The following is a 19,558-nucleotide window of genomic DNA, read 5'->3' as shown; positions in this document are numbered from 1 at the left end:
AATCGAACAGTAATAATATGCCGGAGCTCTACGGAGTCTGGACGACGAGCAGCGAGGTGTCGGTGGGCGCGGACGCGTGCGCGAGAGTGAGCGCGGCGTCGGCCGTCGCGACCGGGGCGGCCGACACGGCGAAGGCCGAGCCCACGACGTAGGCGCCGGGCGCCGCGCACAGCGCGCGCAGCCGCACGCGCCGCGCCTCCCAGCGCTCCAGCCGCAGCGACACGCCCGCCTCGCCCGGCCCCGAGCCGCTCAGCGCGCCGCACCAGCCCAGCGACCGCCCGCCCTCCCTGCATCCAAATACACAGACCCTTTGATGACAACAGCCCAAACACACACGCACAGGTCCGACCCATCTAGGCACCTTCATTTACTTAGAATTAGTTAAATGCACTCTTATTCAAAATTTTAACCGTCTTAATTTTACCATCCGTCGGATTAGCTTTTTAATCGTAAAATGGTGAACAACAAATTGGCCTCGCAACCGGTGAGAAAAACCTTACCCTCTAGGTATATGTTAAGTAATATACGTTAATATAAAATATTGTTAAGGGGATGAAACATATTAATGTGCTATGGCAAAGTGTAAGGTCTCATTAGTAACAAAGTTGAAATGTAGGTAGGTATCCGGCGAATTAAATACAGATTGATTACAGATATAAAACGATATAAACACCAAATAAAGAAAAGAAAGATTTAAAAAAAAAACAAATTTACTTAATAAGCAATAACAATAAGCGAATTGTGTTTTCTCAGAACATACGAGTACGACCTTGTAGAACAAATATATATTTAGGCTCATTGAAGATTTCACTCAATGACGCAATCGTAAACCTTGGTTGGTTATGCGTGTGATGACGATAGCATGATATCAATTGTGTGACCTCGACCGAGGATTTAAATGTTAATTTCAACAGCCCAAGGTCAACAAGTTAAGTTAGGGTTCTCAAATAAAGCTGTTTGCGGAAGACGTTAGCGGCCACCGCGTTCGCACGCAACGACGCCTATTGGTTTTTTAAGACGTCGAGACAGACATGCTTGCTCGTATCAGTGACCTTGCAATTTAAACACCTTTAACCACCCATTAATTTATAAATATGTATGTTCGCAAAAACGGTGCGTGTAACGAGCAGTAATGTACCTAGGTTAAGTACCAAGAGTACCTAGAGTTATTTAAGTAGCTGTTGCTATGGAAACAAGGTAGAGAAAGTGGGTCATTTCACTTTCAAATGTAAACATACTTAATGCTATTTATGACCAGCCTCCCAATCTAATCGTCTAATCTACTATAAACAAAATCAACAAAAATCAGATAGGTCATACAGAAAAAAATACATAATAAATGTATAATGTGCTAAAGTATGTTGTCAATATAGCTTGTTGCATGGAACATACATAACAAATGCATTCAGTTGAAAAGTCTCCTTCGAAGCCAATGTACAAATCAAAAAATATATATGTGCATTACCTGTTGGTTTGTTTTGACATGTCAATAAACACGTTCACAGGGACTTGGTAACAGTTGACGATGTTGATAGTTATGGGCACCACGCACAGTTTATTCTTCTCGAAGTTATGACTGATTAGGTTCGAGTGCTCCATTCTATAGACGACGACATTATCTTTACTTTTCTTTCTAGTATCGTGGGGGTCTAACTTGATCTCGTATTCGTCGAGCTGCAACGGCGCTTCGGGTGACACGACTTCTCTCTCGCGGGACAGGACTCTGGTGAAGTCGTCCAGCCAGAGGTAATGCTGGCCATTCACAGTCGTCCCTTTCGTCCTGCGATGAGCCTTCCATCTCACCACAAACATGGATTGTATCAATCCCGCTTTCGTATCGGATCTTCCATTAGCTTCCATGTTATCTATGGAAGTATCGTAGTCAGTAACAAAGTGGGAATACGGTGAGACTGCTATATTGTCTTCAGGATCGGGTTGTCCCGTTGCAATCTTTAATCCCGACCAGCCTACTTTACTCTCTGGCGGAAAATCAAAGATTCTGCTAGCTTGGAAAACTAGGTGCATCTTTTCGCGAGAATGCAACAGTTGATTTTTATCGTCAGATGCAATCATAGCAGTAAGGCGCCACTGCCTACTGAGCAAGGAGGCTTCTAGAACTTCAATACTAATGTCATCATTTTTCTCTCCGCAGATATTCTTAATCTCAGTGACTAGATTCATGTTTTCGGAAATCTTATTCGGAGTGGTCTTTATGCTTCTCCGGGGTGTGACTGATATTTCCACTGCTTCCTGCAATGAATAGGTATCGGTATAATTTTTTTATTGAATACGTATTATGCGCGTATCTTGCTCAGAACAATAGAGTGTTATGATGTTAGTGTATTTAAATCGTGAGCATTCATATATTATGCGTGAGAAATTTGTATTGTTATCTGATTTAAGCGATATTAGCGCATTGCTAAGGACACGAATTGCTTAAATTAGATCAGTAAACAGGCAAGAGATAGCAATTTGGTTTGAAAGAAAAGTACAATCGGCGATAAAAGCGTCTATGAGAAAATATTTTATACAGATTTTTTTAAATAAATAGTATAGGTATAGTCGTTCGATTTGTAGCTGGCCCCGAACGGCTAATTCTTTGTTTATTTTTAAGTAAGACCGCATGTGCTACTTACCTGCATGAAAAAGGTTGGTTCGCTTTAACCAGTTATTGAATTACGACCCCATGGTAATTGGAACAAGATTCAAAATGAACTAATGGAAAAACATTTTGCGAGGCCGTTTGGTTCCCCTACGCGGTTACTTACCATCGAGATGCGTATACGTAAACTTAAGTAAGTACCATCGAGATGCGTATACGTAAACTTATAAGTGTATAATCGAGATGCGTAACAAAGGTGCGTTATCGGAGAGCGCACGTGCATCGGTTTTTTGTGCGTCGGACTACTTAACCCGCGCTCAGGTGCGAGTATACCATCCTGTGTTGGATGGTATAAGTAGAGTTATACCATCCTTTTTTTGCAGGTATAGTAGGACGTGCGGTTTTACTTAACAATAAACAAACGATCGGCCGTTCGGGGCCAGCTACAAATCGAACGACTACACTCGGTAAGACCGTCGTCGCGCTCACCTCGGGCGTGAACCGGAAGACGTGGCGCAGCAGCCTGTAGGCGCGCGGCTCGGGCGGCTCGGGCGGCTCGGGCGGCGCGGCGGGCTCGGGCGCGTAGAGCGCGAGCAGCGGCAGCTCGGGCGCGCGGGCGCGCGCGCGCAGCACGAGGCGGGCGCGCGCGCAGGCGCCGCGCGGCACGCCGCCCGCGCCGCGCGCCACGTGCCGCGCCGCCAGCGCGCGCCACGCGCCCGAGCGTGCCGCCCGCTCGTCTGGAACCGAACGAGATTACCTACTTTTAATTTCTGCAGACTGTAAACCTGTGTCGTGTCCTACTATTGGGTACTTATATAAAAAAATCGCCACTTTACCTATTTCGTTTATCTAAAAACGTTAACCGGTATACCCTGTATATCCTGTGTACTTATAATCTAGTTAATACCTATTTTACCCATGTCATCGAGCAATGTTTGCAAGTTCACATACGACAGTCGACAGTGTATACGCGGGACCTTTAGCTCCAGATACGTTCGGATATTTCGCTTAATCACTAAATGATATGCGCCAAGTGTGTCCAAGGATTCCAAGGAAACTCACCCGAATACCATATACCATACCGTATACCATAGGCGCCATATGCCTACCTACTTGTCGTCGTATAAAAAGTTAAATCGCTCCTCATTATCGAGTGTCAGTAGCTGAACGCAATCGGGGCGCGGCACAGCAAAGGGTATATAAGGGACTCGCATCCACGGAGACGTTCCGATACCTACTACACATAAACACTAATAAACGCTGTGCTTCAAGCGTACCCAAGACGACTCACCCGAGTACACCGTAGGCGCCTTATACTTCTCGTCGTATAAAGGCTTGAAGAGCTCTTCGTTATCGGGCGTCAGTAGCTGCACGCACTCGAGACGCGGCACAGCAAAGTGTATATAAGGGGCTCGCGTCCATGGAGACGTTCCGATATACCTAACCGACTTCACATAAACACTAATAAACGCTGTGTTTCAAGCGTGCCCTAGAAAACTCACCCGAGTACACCGTAGGCGCCTTATACTTCTCGTCGTATAAAGATTTGAAGAGCTCCTCGTTATCGGGCGTCAGTAGCTGCACGCAATCGGGGCGCGACACGGCGAAGTATACGGGCCCCGCGTCTACCGGACCCACGTTCCGGATCTCCACGTCGACGACGCGAAGCTCCCCGCTTATCACCTCCGCGCTGCTTTCCGTGAACGTCATCTGTCGCGAATAAATAGGCAAGTATAGTTCGTAGCTTCGTAACTGAGCCCGGCGGCTAATCCTATTGTCTATTGTTAAGTAAAACCGCACGTGCTACTTACCTGCAAAAAAGGGTCATACTTATTCTATTTGGCACCTGAGCGCAGGCTAGTCCAACGCTCAAAAAACCAGTGTAGTTGCGCTCTCCGATAACGCGCCTTTGTTACGCATCTCGATGACACATTTTAGACTGGCTCTGTAGCGTTCGACTCGCCGGCACTCAGTAACCGAAGTACGCAGGTTTTTATGCAGGTGGTGGTGGCACGTGGCACGAGCGGTTTTACTTAACAATAGACAATAGGATTAGCTCGGGCTCTGTTTGAAACCTACGAACTATAGCTTTAAGGCGTAGTACAATGTGACAATGACACGTTTCTCAGCCAAACAATAATGCTTTATCATGACAGACGTGGGTATACCTATACCTACCCTAGACCAATGGTTCTAGTGGTTCTTAACCGGTAGCTAACCGGTACGCACCTGAAGTCCGCGAATTTATAAACAGAACCACCCTTTCCAAACCGTTGATTAGACCAGTCAAATCTTACAAAAAAATCTCCTAAAAAAACAATGCGTGATGTAGTTCTGTATTTTTTGTATATTGTTTGGAGTCCTTGGAGGAATATGAGACTATGTTTTGCAAGCAAAAAAAAGTTGTGCTCTCTGTGTAATTTGCGTAAAACTGCAAAAATTTCAGACTTTTTTCAGAATTTACAGATTTATTGTAAAACTATGGGTTTTTGGTCAAAACTTGCTATGTAATGTTGAAAGTATATTAAATTTGGAACAATTTAAGCCCATAAACAGCGCCGTATGCCAAATAGTTCTTGAAATATGGGGCTTTAAAAAAAGGGTATTTTTTCCTTGGAATGAAATTACAAGTTTTTCCTATATTTTTAGACAAATATCGGCACAACCGCTCATGCTATGATATATATTGCAATGAATAAAGTTATAGCAAATTTAATTACCTTTCATTTAAGTGCTAGAAAAAGTCAGTAAGTCTTACAGTACTGAAGTTATCGTAAAAAAATGAAATTGCTATAATGGGGAAGGCAACTGATGTATTGTTTAAGGCATTGTCAAAATCCCTTCAAAAGGCAGTACCATCGTCGAGAACGCAATATACGATTATCTTTTACCGGTTTTCCCCGATAGCAGTAGAGCGACGTCGGAGATCAACCATTTTTAAAATGCACCCCTCTCTTAAGCACTTCAATTCAGTAATGAAATCAGGACACAATCTGTAGTTTGGCTTGTTTCTCGGCTCCATTTTTTGCTTGTAGCCATAGATCCCACGATGCCGATTCCGATTTTACAATTTGTTATGGTTTTGAACTTGTTTTAATACGACCGACCTTGACAATAGTTCACGGTAATCGGCGTGGTGTTGGTGAAATACACTGAAAGTCATGTCACTAGTATCTAGCTCGCGCTCGCTTATTGGTGCTCTTGAGTGAACTCTGAGTCGTGGTAATACAAGATCATGATAATATCCTAACCGTAACATAATGATTCATCAGAATCAGCTATCATTACCCACTCTAGGTAAACGTTTAGTTATAGGGCATGTATGTGACTCAGTCTTGTCATGTAACCAGTATATCAAAACTTCTTCAATGGTTTACCGAATTTACACAATAAATTACAAATTCATTTCCAATGGTTGTTAAGGCTGAAATGAATGTGGTGCTACTGCTCAGAGAGTTGTCAATCCACGGGTTGTAACTAGCAATACCTCTTTCACTAGTAGTATTTACTGTATAAAATAAATGTATTTATAGTAAAGAAATACAAATAATTGGAAAGTAAATGGGTCAATTTATCAATAGAAAACAAGCAATTGTGTGGTTTTATGAAACCACGATACAAGTGAAACTTTTTTCGGATTGTAGATATAGGCATTTAACTAAAAATATTCGGAAATTTATCGGATTTAGGGTGTTCAAAACGGGTTTTTTAATCTTAACTTAATTAATATTCTCTTTAATTATCTTATAAAAGCTCGCCCAACGCCAATCACGCCAGTTACTCAACATGATGCTGTAGTTCATTAATATCGCTTATACGAGTCAAGGGCTAAAGAAACCGGTATGTAAGCTTACCGATATGAAACAAATGTATGCAATCCGCCCGGCTTGGCACATCATGTTAACACACACTTATCTATACTTACCTACGTGTTTCGTTCAGTTCTTTTTCTATAAATGATTTGGTTTGTCAGTTTATACACCTATCTAGTAAAGACTAGTAGTAACAGGATATTGCCAGTTAAGACCCGTGGATTATAACACAAACGTATACCTAGAGTGGGTAATGGTAACTGATTCTGATGTATCAATTTGTTATGGTTAGGATTTTATCGTGATCTTGTATTACCATTACCACTCAGACTCAGAGTACACTCAACAGCACCAATAAGCGAGCGCAAGCTAGATACTAATGACATGACTTCCAGTAATTTCAGTGTGTTTCACCAACACCACGCCGATTACCGTGAACTATTGTCAAGGTCGGTTGTATTAAAACAAGTTCAAAACCATAACAAATTGTAAAATCAGAATCGGCATCGTGGGATCTATGGCTACAAGCAAAAAATGGGCCGAGAAACAAGCCAAACTACAGATTGTGTCTTGATTTCATTACTGAATGAATGAAGTGCTTAAGAGGTGAGTGGCGTGAGTGCATTTAAAAAATGGTTGATCTCCGACGTCGCTCTACTGCTATCGGGGAAAACCGGTAAAAGATAATCGTAGATTGCGTTCCCGACAATGGTACTGCCTTTTGAAGGGATTTTGATAATGCCTAAAACAATACATTAGTTGCCTTCCCCATTATAGCAATTTCATTTTTTTACGATAACTTCAGTACTGTAAGACTTACTGACTTTTTCTAGCACTTAAATGAAAGGTAATTAAATTTGCTATAACTTTATTCATTGCAATATATATCATAGCATGAGCGGTTGTGCCGATATTTGTCTTAAAATATAGGAAAAACTTGTAATTTCATTCCAAGGAAAAAAATACCCTTTTTTTAAAGCCCCATATCTCAAGAACTATTTGACATACGGCGCTGTTTGTGGGCTTAAATTGTTCCAAATTTAATATTCTTTCAACATTACACAGCAAGTTTTGACCAAAAACCCATAGTTTTATGAAGAAACTGTAAAATCTGAAAAAAGTCCGAAATTTTTGCAGTTTTTCGCAAATTACGCACAGAGCACAACTTTTTTTTGCTTGCAAAACATAGTCTCACATTCCTCTAAGGACTATAAACAATATACAAAAAATACAGAACTACATCACGCATTGTTTTTTTATTGTAAGATTTGACCGGTGTAGATGGCCTCTTGTAAAAAATAAAATTGATCGAGTGGTCCCTTATCATTGAAAGGTTAAGGACAAGGGTAACTGTGTCAATAACAATACCTGTAAACACGGAGCGGGCGGAATCACAGTGATTTGCAAGCGTTTATCAGAAGCATTGATTCCCGACAATAAATTCAGTTTCCCTGCTATAACCGACCCAGTTGCATTTTCATTGCCTCCTTCTCCAGCATTAATTAACCTGGAAATATAATAGTTCCTCAGATAAATGATAATATTTGCATTAAATTAACTAGATTATCTCAGTATTCATGAAATGATCATCAAATTGAGATTTTAAAATCTGAATACCATTTTAGTTACTTGCGATGGGAAATTTACCCTGGCTTTTCTTACATTTGTGTTGACTTGTTAGTTGTTGTTTCTCTAAGAAAATTGTAGCAATGGAAATAAATCTAAGAACTCACTTATACGCCACACCCTGCACACACAGCCGCCCCATGCGCAAGGGAGTCAGACTGAACGTCAACATCTTACTGCTCTCTCCCTCCAACACCACGGATTTGATCTTCTGCCCGCAAATCGCGCTGCTTTCCAAAGAGCTCCCGGACGCCACCATTGGCTCATTGTTCACAATTTGTTTGGAGTCATCGCTCTCCGAAACGAAATGCCACAAAAGCTCGACGTCTTTAAGAATGATGACTATTTTCAGCGGGTTTCGAAGAGTGATTGATATTTGTATTGGCTCTGTAAATATATATGGAGTAAATTGATTGATTTTGATTGATTGAAAGTGAAGGAAGCGAAAGAGGTATGTCCGGATCGTAGCAAGTGGAAAATACTGGAAATCCGTGGTCTCTGCCTACCCCTCCGCGAAATAGGCGTGATGATATGTACGTATGTATGATTGTAAATTGATTTATTGATTAGAATCCTATTACAATTACAAATGATTCAGAGGGTTTTCAGAATTTACCGAATAGAGAAACAGTCAATATAATATTTTAGACTTTCGCGTTTTGAATACATATTAACTCACATTATAGACGGGTCTAACGCGAATTATACTCAATTACCTTTATTTACCGACGTTTCGACACAGGTTTCACTGGTCGTGGTCGCGGCTGACTGATTGATTGATTGATAATTCGCGTTAGACCCGTCTATAATGTGAGTTAACAGTCAATATAACAAACATTGCGGAACGATCTTGTTCAAAGTCAGTTTTATTCGAGTGAAATAAGTCGACGGGGGGTTGAAGATCATTAGTACGTTGCTATGCGCCACTTAGGTATCTCTTATAGCTTGTGTCACGGTATCGTCTTGGGTCGTCCCATTCGTTTTTCGTCAAGTTCTTAAATTAGTCCTATTCTGCTTTCGTCACTCATTCTACATTCATTACAATCGTCGGTGGCTTTCAATGTAGAATGAGTGACGAAAGAAGAATAGGACTAATTTAAGAACTTGACGAAAAACGAATGGGACGACCCAAGACGATACCTGTGTCACATGTGTCCTAGCAAGATATTGCTACTATATAATAGGTACCAGTGATATAAATAAAGTCCTATCCCCTTATGCATAAAACTTTTAGCATAAGTATCTCTGTTTTTTTTTTAATTTATTATTTAATAGGACCTTTATACATTTGTACATATCGGCCCTATAAAGCCGCTTCTTATATCTTCAGAAATAAGTGTACATAAGTGGACATTTAAAATAAAAATAATTAGAATTTATTTGTTAAGCTATGCTTAACAAATAAGTATCTCTGTTACATTTTGGCTTTTTCTAACAAACACAAATGTCAAAATGTTGGACGGAAACAAAAGATTATGTTTAAGCTAATAGTGGGTATACAAACCTCCTTGCGGAGCAAACGGGTTCAAGTCGGTTTTGTTGGTGTAGAGGTCGACGGTGGGTTTGAAGATCATCGGCACGCTGCCGTACACCACTTGGAGCAGCATCTCCTCGAGCTTATGCCACGTGTGTTGTTCCTGGTGAGAGCAATGGGTACGTCACGTATGGATACCTAACATGATAATATGTTGACATTTTCTGTTTTTGTGACATTGTTTTATTTATTAATATTCTATTATTATTTCCTGTTTTTAATGTTAATGTTAAGTTGACGATATTTTAGTGAAACCTTTTGTTTTATCCTTTTGTGTAAAATACCAGCCAGCCAGGTCTTTTGTCTACAAATATTATTTAGCGTATAATTTAGTAACACAAAAACCTGGCAGGTGCTACTTGAATTTCTCCTCGCTGTCCACCGTCTGTTATGGAGCCCTCACCTGGCGGTCCGGCGTGTGGTGCACGGCGAGCGAGGTGGCGGGCACGCGGCCGGGCGAGGAGAGCGGCGCGGGGCCCACGCACAGCACCGACGTGGCCTCGCTCTCCAGCAGCGGCAGCGGCAGCACTGGCAGGTGCTCCTTGAATTCCTCCTCGCTGTCCACCCATTGCTGTGATTAATTAATATATGAGAATCACTACAGTTCTAGTACTCAGTAACAGGAATAGGGATACGCAACGAGGGTTATTTTCTGTCAAGACAGTCAAAACAGCGTTAAGTCGACGTATATAAGCGATCTTAAAATTGGAAAACCAGTTTAACAAATGATCGCTTGGGGGCTGTCCATAAATTACGTCATCGATTATTGGCGATTTTTGACCCCCCCCCCTAAAATCATCCAAAAATCATTCTTCGAATGACCCCGTTTCCTATTACGTCATGCCACCATCATCCGATGTCCAGACCCTAATTTTAAATGACGTAATTTATAAATAGCTCCTTAGTTAACACGTTCCCTAATAGCCATTCCATACATCTGTCGTGGCCAGATCATAGAATATGATATTTTCATGAAATGCCATTTTAGAATAAGTAGATCAGTTGATGATACCTGGTGCTGCAGCATGTACTCGCGCAGGAAGGCGTCCTGCTGCGCGGCGGGCTGGTGGCGCGCGGCGGGCGCCAGCGGCGCGCCGAGCCAGCGCACCGCGTCGCGCGTCAGCCGCAGCGCGCCCGCTAGGCGACCCAGCGCGAACTGCACGTGGTCCGTTGAGAGCCGCCAGCCGCTGTCGCGGTACACCTGGAAACCGACCACTCAATGTAAAAAACATATATACCACTTACATTTTAAATAGAGGTCTCACCAAACACCGAAGTTCGCAATGTGTCTTTCTCTTTTACTCCAATTAAGCCGTAATTAGAGGGAGATGCCCACAATTTGTGCGCGTTGGCCGCGCAATTTGTGAACTTTGGTGTTCGCGGTAGGCCCTCTGCTGTAATGCAAAGCGTTTTGTTCTCAAGTAACATGGCGCTGTGGGGATCGCTGTCCTGAAACACATCTTTTGCAAAAAACTGAGAGATATAAACTGACCTGGTAAGCCTGGTTGTAGCACCTATAAGCGTGTTTCTTCTGCCCCGCCTTGGAAAACCTATGTCCAGCCAGCACCATGTGGAAGGCGTATTTCCTACACATAGCCTTCGATCCGGGTCCAGAAAGGAAGCAAAGCGATGCTTGTTCGAGTAGCATGGCGCTGCGGAGATCGCTGTCCTCCGAAGTCATGCGGATCAGCTGTTTGGCGGCCTCGCCGTGCAGGCCGGCGCTGCCGAGGCAGAGGACTGATAGCAGTGTTGCTCGCACCGCGTACTGCACCATCCTAGAAGTCGTCCAAACAAATGCAATAAGTTATAAAACACACAAAGACATGTCACGAATGTTCCAGTTCAGTCTAGTTTCCTAACGAAGTGCGTGATGGGGGAACTGAAAGCGAGTTTCGTGGGGAAAATGTTACGTAACTGGCAAATCACTCGCCGTGTTATTTGTAACATTAGTAGCGGTACAAAATAAGTAGCGGGTGTCGCCAGACACCCGCTACTTTCGCACGCGTAGCTTACGATTTTTTAACCAGATATAGGCATAGTACAAAAGTAGTGGCGCTGTGAACTGTACACCTCGCGAACACCCATGACTCGAACCTCTCACGAACCTTCACGAGAATTTGTTGATAAATGCGACCTATAAAGGAGAATATCCGGACATACAACGGTCATTCTCAATAAATTCACATTTTTTGAGAATGACCGCTGCAGTCTAATTGCCGCGACCCATACAAAATGTATGTAACGAGTCGTGGCAATTAGACGCAACCGCAGACATATTCTCAGAGAATTAGGTACCTACAAAAGCTTCGCGTCGCTCGGTCATTTAGTAAATTTGATACTGAACACAAACATTAGTTACCTGCAGGTATTCAAGTAAGTCACGATACTCTCCTCCATATACCCATGCGTTTTCTTATTAGCGTCACCCGCCATGAAGGCACTGACCGCGGCCATCTCCAAGGCCCCGGCGTAGCACAGCCACGCGCTGTCGGCGTAGAACTCGCGCTTGGCCGTGTGGTACGTGTCGAAGGCGCGCTGCCACTGGCCTAATAGGAACCAGAGGTCGCCTAGACGACGCAGTTGGAGCTCCGGGCAATCGCTGGAATAGCTGAAATACAACAAGCAAAGTCAGCGACCGGAAAACTATTTAATCTTAAGAGCATCATCATTAAGAGCAGAAACTCTTAATGAATGATGATGCTTACATAGTTGTATCCTTTAATAAACTTATTTATTAAGATTAAATTAATAAATATTACTTACATTACAGTATTGTTGCCAGTTGTATTCCCACCCTTTCCTGTACCAAACCATCTTTTGGTGGCAGACAGTAAGGATCTACTAACACCTTTTCTATTAGCAACCTGAAAATCACTTTATATAGTTACAATTGGTTGAATGTAAACCAATACCAATAAATAACAACAGTCATTGTACATACCAGTTCAGATAGCTGCGATATTTGTTTTTCTAAATATGGAAGCAGTGCTTTGCCAGCATACTCTTGAAGAAATTTCTTGATGGAATCAATGTCATTGGCATTCAGAGCAAGTCCATGGACTTCAGTGGAGTAATCTAGTGGTTTTACACTGACATTCATACTCTCGGAGCTGCCTGAGAATGAGTGAGTCTAAAAAATATTAATGCATTATTCTATAAATATGTAAATTGTGAATTAATGAACCAGTGCACTTGGAATTACAAAACTAGACTATTGCATGGTTTAACTTCCCTTTTAACATTTTTAAATCCCCAGAAAATATCAAATTAAGTTAATATGCAACTTGGTCATCACTAGTCTCACCTGTAAGCTGTTAGCATTATCATAAAAATCATTCTCAGAAGTAGTCAGTGGATGCAAACCTTCTGGTGGAACATTTTGATTGGGTACAGTACTATCATCTGCAAAAAATAACATAAACCTCCTATAATTTGTTGATATCTTGCACTTGTTTGACATTAGTATGTATGTTTCCTTTTAGTTTTTGTACGCCCCACAAAATATAGTGTTAGATCTATTATTTTACCAACACAGTTGTCATTGACTTTATACACAATAATTCCAAAAAAAATAATTACCTGATGTGCAAGATCCAACAGGAAAAGGCTGTGGATCAGGGGGTGTTGTAGGCAGGTTTGACACTGGTGACAATATTTCACTCTGGAATGAATTATCAAACAAATTAATTGTTAATTGTTAAATAAGTGTAGTGTATTGAAATATGAGGGTACTTCAGCAAAACCAGTCTGGATATGTCAGGTACGCAAGCACATGTGCTCTCCCGAATTTCGGCTAAAATATCGCGATATAATAGTGGCGACGAGACAAATCGGTAGTAAAAGCGTGTATTAGGCTGTGTTAGTGAGTTTTTGTGAAGTTGTGAGTGCAAAGTGCGAAAAATGGGTATTAAATTTGGTGAATTTGATATGGGTCATGGGTGCTGGGAAAACTACATTACAAGGTTTGAATTTTGTTTAAGTGCAAATGATATTGTGGATGCAGATAAGAAAAAGGCGAATTTGTTGGCGGTATGTGGCTCTCAACTATTTGATTTAATAGTTTCTTTGTCATCTCCAACTAGTATAGCGAACATAACCTATAAACAAATTTTGGAATTTTTAAAGGCTCATTTCCACCCCACACCTAATGAGATTGTAGAATCTTTTAAATTTCACTCAAGAAATCAAGAAGAGGGGGAGAAGGTCAGAGATTATGTGGCAAATTTAAGGAAAATGAGTATTCATTGCAATTTTACTGACTTGGACCGAACTTTACGTGATCGGCTGGTCTGTGGTATTAGGAGCAAAGAGGTTCAAAGGAAACTGTTACAGTGTGAGAAGCTGACATTTACTCAAGCAACTGAGATAGCATTTTCACATGAGAGTGCCACATTTGATTCCAGTATTATTGTAGTGCCAGGACCATCTAAACCAAATGTGGAGGTCGATGAACCCATGGAAGTAAACAAGATCACTAACAAAAAGATTGATAAACAGAATAAACCATGCTACAGGTGTGGTAGGCAGCATAGAGGGGAGTGCAGATTCCGTTGGAGTAAATGTAATGCATGTGGCAGAACGGGGCACATTGAGGCAGTGTGTCTTAGCAAGAATAAACAGGACGGTGGACATAAATCAAATTGTAATGGGTTGTATGCAAATGTGAACAATGTGAGAGAAAATAAAGTTGACCCTTATATGGTAAAGGTGTCAATTGATGATTCTATTATTGACATGGAAGTTGACACGGGATGTGCGTTTACTCTAATTTCTGAAGTGACAGCCAGACTCATTTGGAAGGGAAAAGTACCTGTGTTACAGAAAGATGATATTGCATTAATTACATGGACAGAAAACCAATTGAAGATATTAGGAAAAACTAAAGTGCGAGCTTCGTTTAAGGGGTTACAGAATGACCTTATGATCTATATAGCCAGAGGTAATGGACCCAGCCTCTTAGGGCGAAATTGGTTTCAACCATTCGGAATACGGGTTCAAGGAGTAATGCATCTGAAAATAAACAGCGAGGAAATTAAAGGGCTCCTACAGAAATATAGTGATGTTTTCCAGGAAGGTTTGGGAAAGTATAAAGGCCCATTAGTCAAGATTACACCGAGAGAAGGAGCAGTGCCTAAGTTTTTGAAAAGTAGGCCCATTCCATTTGCTTTGAGGGAAAGAGTAATAAAGGAAATAGATAGACTGGTAGAGGAAGGAGTTTTGGAGCCAATTGCACACTCTGAGTGGGCTACCCCGATAGTACCAGTTCTGAAACCGAATGGTAATGTAAGGCTTTGTGGTGACTATAGGTCTACAGTAAATATGGTAACCGACACGGATACATACCCTCTGCCAACTCTAGATGAGGCTTTCACAGCCATACAAGGTGGCACAATTTTCAGTAAAATTGATTTAGAAAGGGCATATACTCAAGTTAGTGTGGACGAGGCAACAGCACAGCTATTAACAATAAATACACCAAAAGGCCTTTATAAAATGAAACGTTTAGCTTTTGGGGTCAAGGCGTGCCCAGGCATCTTTCAAAGACTAATGTCTTCCTTGCTTACAGGAATAAGAGGGATAGCTGTATTACTGGATGATATCGTTATAAGTGGCACAGACGTTGCTGAGCATAACTCCAGGTTAGAAATGGTTTTAAAGAAATTACAAGAAGCTGGACTAAGGGTAAACAAGGAAAAGTGTAATTTTGCAGTAAGAAGTGTGAAATTTTTAGGATGCCTCATTGATGAATGTGGTATACATCCTTGTGAAGATAAAATACATGCAATTGAGAGTACACCGGCCCCAAGTAATGTAAAAGAGCTCCAGGCATTCTTAGGATTGCTTAATTTTTATGATCGGTTTTTACCACACAAAGCTAATATTGCTGAACCGTTGTATAAGTTGTTAAATAAAGATGTGAAATGGCAGTGGAATATGCAGCATCAGAAGGCATTTGAAAAGTTGCGCAAGATGTTGTCGAGTACTGACACTCTAGTCCATTACGATGTGAATAAAGAGATAATTATGTCATGTGATGCGTCACAATTTGGCTTGGGCGCTGTTCTGGAACACGTGATGGAAGATGGATCTGTCAGACCGGTAATGTTTGCTTCAAGGACCATGAACGTTCATGAGAGGAATTATGGTCAGATAGACAAAGAGGCAGCAGCTATAGTATTTGGTCTTAAGAAATTCCACCAGTTTATTAGTGGCCGGAAGATTACGATCAGAACCGATCATAAACCATTGCTGGGATTGTTTGAACCGAAAAAGCCCATCCCTAATGTTATATCTCCAAGAATGCTCCGCTGGGCTTTACTATTGAACTCCTATGATTACTCCATACAATATGTGGAAGGTAAAAAGCTAGGAAACGCTGATGCTTTAAGCAGATGGCCGTCACGTGATCAATCGTCAGAAGAAGAATACTTAGGAGTCCTCCTCATAGAAGAAACTCCATCAGACCTGGAACTGTCAGCCAGTGAAGTGGCGAAACTTACAACTAAAGACAAGACACTAAGCAAGGTATTATACTGGATTCGAAACGGGTGGCCTAGCAAAGTGGATGCGGAATATAAGGTGTACTGGCAGAAACGTAACGAAATTTCAGAATATAAAAATTGCATTCTGTGGGGTAATCGGGTGATTATACCAGACAAAATGAGGCCATATATCCTACAGGAGTTACACTCAAATCATGACGGGATAGTGATAACAAAAGCCATAGCACGAAGTTATTTTTGGTGGCCAGCTATAGACAAACAAATTGAAAGTTTGGTAAATAAATGCGAAACTTGTGCTGAGAACAGAAATATGCCGGCACAAGTGAGCCATAAGTGGATAAGGCCGGAGAAGGCGTGGTCAAGATTGCATATTGATTATGCAGGGCCATTTCAAGGGAAAACGTTTCTCATCCTGATTGATGCTTATTCAAAATGGCCTGAAGTAAAGATCGTTCCTGATATGAGCTCAGGAACGTTAATAAATGTTTTAAGGGACATATTTGCAGAACAAGGTTTACCAGACACATTGGTCAGTGATAATGGCAGAAGCTTTATTTCAGATCAGTTTAAAGAATTCTTATGTACAAATGGAATAAGACAAGTCTTGACACCACCGTACCATCCAGCGTCGAATGGACAGGCCGAGAGAACGGTTCAGACGGTTAAGAATAAATTAAAGAAACAGTCCACACTTCCATGGAACATAAAATTACCTACAATATTGTATGGGTTGCGTACTACACCCAATAGTACTAATGACAAGTCACCGGCGGAACTTTTAAATTGTAGGCGTTTCAGGACAAAGTTTGACCACCTTAATCCCCTCATATTCAAGAACCAAGAGGAAACGCAAGTATGTGACAAGAATGAAAACACTGAAGTTCGTTCATTTCAAATGGGACAGACGGTGTATTTCCGGAATTACAGTTCAGGACCACGCTGGTTGAAAGGAGTCATAGAGAAGAGACAAGGCATTTGTAGGTATATAATAAGATGGAACGGGAAGCTGATGAAAAGACATATTAATCAGATACAAGGTCATGGGGGAGAGGCGAGAGATATCCACCAGAATACATCAGAAAATACTGGTCCTGAAATTATACATGACACGGAGGCGAGTAAATCACGTGAAGATAGTGATGACGATGAGGATATTAATGTAAGACTAAATGCTACTCCACCGGCCTCACAGTGGGCTGATATCATAGGGATTTCTGGGCCTCAGGATTATACGTTTAATCAGAGCCAAGAACGCATACCGCCAACCAACAAACGAGTAAGATCACCTTCATCACCACAAAACATGGAAGCCAAGAGATTAGCCATAGATTCCTATGAGAGTCTGTCAGAGTCTGATTATGAACAGACTGAAGATTCAAACTAAGACTTGTAGACGATGATACTCGTACCTAGTTAGATTTAGTATAAATATATATGATAGAGTGTAAGGACCTTGTAATAGACAATTGAATAGTGTTAGTGAACTACCAATAAACAGTGAAACTTAGTTTTAGTGAACTATCAGTGATTAGTGAAATATAGTTTTAGTGAACTATCCCGAGGGAAAGGCATGTAGTGTATTGAAATATGAGGGTACTTCAGCAAAACCAGTCTGGATATGTCAGGTACGCAAGCACATGTGCTCTCCCGAATTTCGGCTAAAATATCGCGATATAATAATAAGATATATATCAAAACACAGATACATACAGTTGAATCATTAGATCGTTTTATATACTGAGCCCAGTAATCTGTGGGTAAACTTGGATCTGTGGTGCTTTTAGAGTTAATTGACAGCATAAAACAGTTGCTGGACCCGAAGGTTTGTTTTAAGGTCTCAAATGCTGCATCAGCCCTGAAATAATGAGAATTTTTATTAGTTGACCTAGAAAATTTTATTTAATATTTATCATTAAAAATATTATAATGAATAAATCTTACAATCTACTTAGAAAATTAAAAATGTCTTAACATAAACTAACAACACAAAAACTATTTACCCCACGCCCCTCCAGATGCAAGGAGCCCATCACGCTCGCCGCATTGTGAATGTTGAACCGTGATGGACAACCTTTGCATAAGGAACGGCCCGGACAAAGTTGAAAGATATATATAGATTTGTTTGAGTAGTAAAACGTGTTAAGCATCTTACTTGTCTTTGCTTACAGCAGAAACATCATGTAACAAAAGATATGACTTCAGTACACCATTGTTGAACCACTTTGGCAATTTTGGTGGCGTAATATTCTGTAGCTGTGCATACTGCTGATTTAAGGTGTTGAATGTGTCAATGATATTATCATCGAGGGTTGTGCCCACGATGATGCAAGAGAGGAAGTGGTTGGTGTACTCATGGTCAGACGGGAACTGCACCTCTAGATAAGTCTCTCTCCAAGCTTCAAACCAAGGTGTTGATTGAGGTACATCAAATTTTCTGCCATCTGGAAATATTAAGTTATTAATGTTTTGTTTTTCATTATGCTTCTCCACCAGTAATTTATTTTGGCTGGAGTGATGACATGAAAATATAAATAGTTTCTGTAACCATTTTCATTTTTAACTGTACAGCGAGCTGCATAATTGAGTAGACACATTATACCTATATGAATTTCTTTAATTACATTTTTATATACAGGGGTGCTAAGGTGCTAGTTTTTCCGACTGTACATGTCTTTGCATCCTAATCTATTACTTATAGAGAATGTGATGTGATGAGTCACTGGAGCTGCACAATTGTAATCCAGCCATACTCTCGTATCCTAGCCAATTTACAACACGATAGAAACTGATCTTACATTTTAGCAAACTGGAACAAACAACAGTGAAAACTTAATAGGCTAAGATATAAAAACAAGGTTAACAAAAACATAATGGTATTCCTGTTAGAATCCATGATGAAGCTGGGAGTTTATTCATCTTACCTAACTCTAGTAAGACAGTTTTGTCAGTGTAGTTGTGCAAGACTGCATTGTTCAATTGTTTCCTTGCTTCAGTGGGCGGCAAAGGTTTCCAATGAACATCCCTTATTATCACTTTCCAGTTTTTAACAATACATACACTTCCACCTGGCTCTCGAATCTGACCTATGATAAAATTAAGTTTAATTAGAAATAAGAAGCCCAGATCAATATAATAAATACTAAATCTTTCTTTCTAGTATCTACTACTTTCAAACATACAACAAAACAAACAGATTTTTATTACAATAAAACTACTCCTACCTTCCCAGTCCATACTTCCGAATGGCTGTAACAGCTCCGTAAAAGACAAATTGTTTTTAGAAGTAACATGTTCTACTTTTGGACTGCATAGTACTGCAATGATAGGCGAAAAGGAGCTTTGAATAAATTCTTGCGCAGTTTTTCCCGATCTAGCCATATTTGTTTTAAATTATCTACAAGAGCTTCATCTTATAATTTCATGCAGGGTTCTGGATTGTACTTTCCTCTGAAAGAAAACACAATAATACAAAATACGTGAC

The 19,558-nt window shown here is 40.9% G+C and overlaps 1 protein-coding gene across 1 annotated transcript; it reads right to left on the bottom strand.

The window, feature by feature from the left end:
• Nucleotides 1-19,471, bottom strand: LOC134680120 (trafficking protein particle complex subunit 8). The gene is made up of 19 exons (XM_063539170.1): nucleotides 19,299-19,471; nucleotides 18,999-19,160; nucleotides 18,230-18,518; nucleotides 17,788-17,932; nucleotides 13,154-13,235; nucleotides 12,879-12,976; nucleotides 12,516-12,704; nucleotides 12,338-12,438; nucleotides 11,934-12,182; nucleotides 11,067-11,349; nucleotides 10,587-10,775; nucleotides 9,978-10,145; nucleotides 9,545-9,677; nucleotides 8,148-8,427; nucleotides 7,783-7,921; nucleotides 4,105-4,312; nucleotides 3,092-3,339; nucleotides 1,466-2,250; nucleotides 1-287 (listed from the first exon to the last, which is right to left on the bottom strand). Exons 1-19 carry the CDS (start codon nucleotides 19,453-19,455, stop codon nucleotides 29-31), a joined length of 4,164 nt encoding a protein of 1,387 aa, XP_063395240.1. The 5' UTR covers nucleotides 19,456-19,471; the 3' UTR covers nucleotides 1-28.
• Nucleotides 19,472-19,558: the final 87 nt, after the last annotated feature.

The sequence above is a fragment of the Cydia fagiglandana genome, chromosome 3, assembly GCF_963556715.1.
Source record: "Cydia fagiglandana chromosome 3, ilCydFagi1.1, whole genome shotgun sequence".
NCBI classification, from domain to species: domain Eukaryota; kingdom Metazoa; phylum Arthropoda; class Insecta; order Lepidoptera; family Tortricidae; genus Cydia; species Cydia fagiglandana.
This window is presented reverse-complemented; position numbering and strand designations above follow the sequence as displayed.

Coding starts and splice junctions, on each gene's coding strand:
- LOC134680120 (XM_063539170.1), bottom strand. CDS start 19,455: ATGGCTAGATCGGGAAAAACTGCGCAAGAATTTATTCAAAGCTCCTTT. Junction 10,776..11,066: donor GCTACAACCAGGCTTACCAG/GTCAGTTTATAT, acceptor GTCGGTTTCCAG/GTGTACCGCGACAGCGGCTG. Junction 10,146..10,586: donor AGTACATGCTGCAGCACCAG/GTATCATCAACT, acceptor AATTAATCACAG/CAATGGGTGGACAGCGAGGA.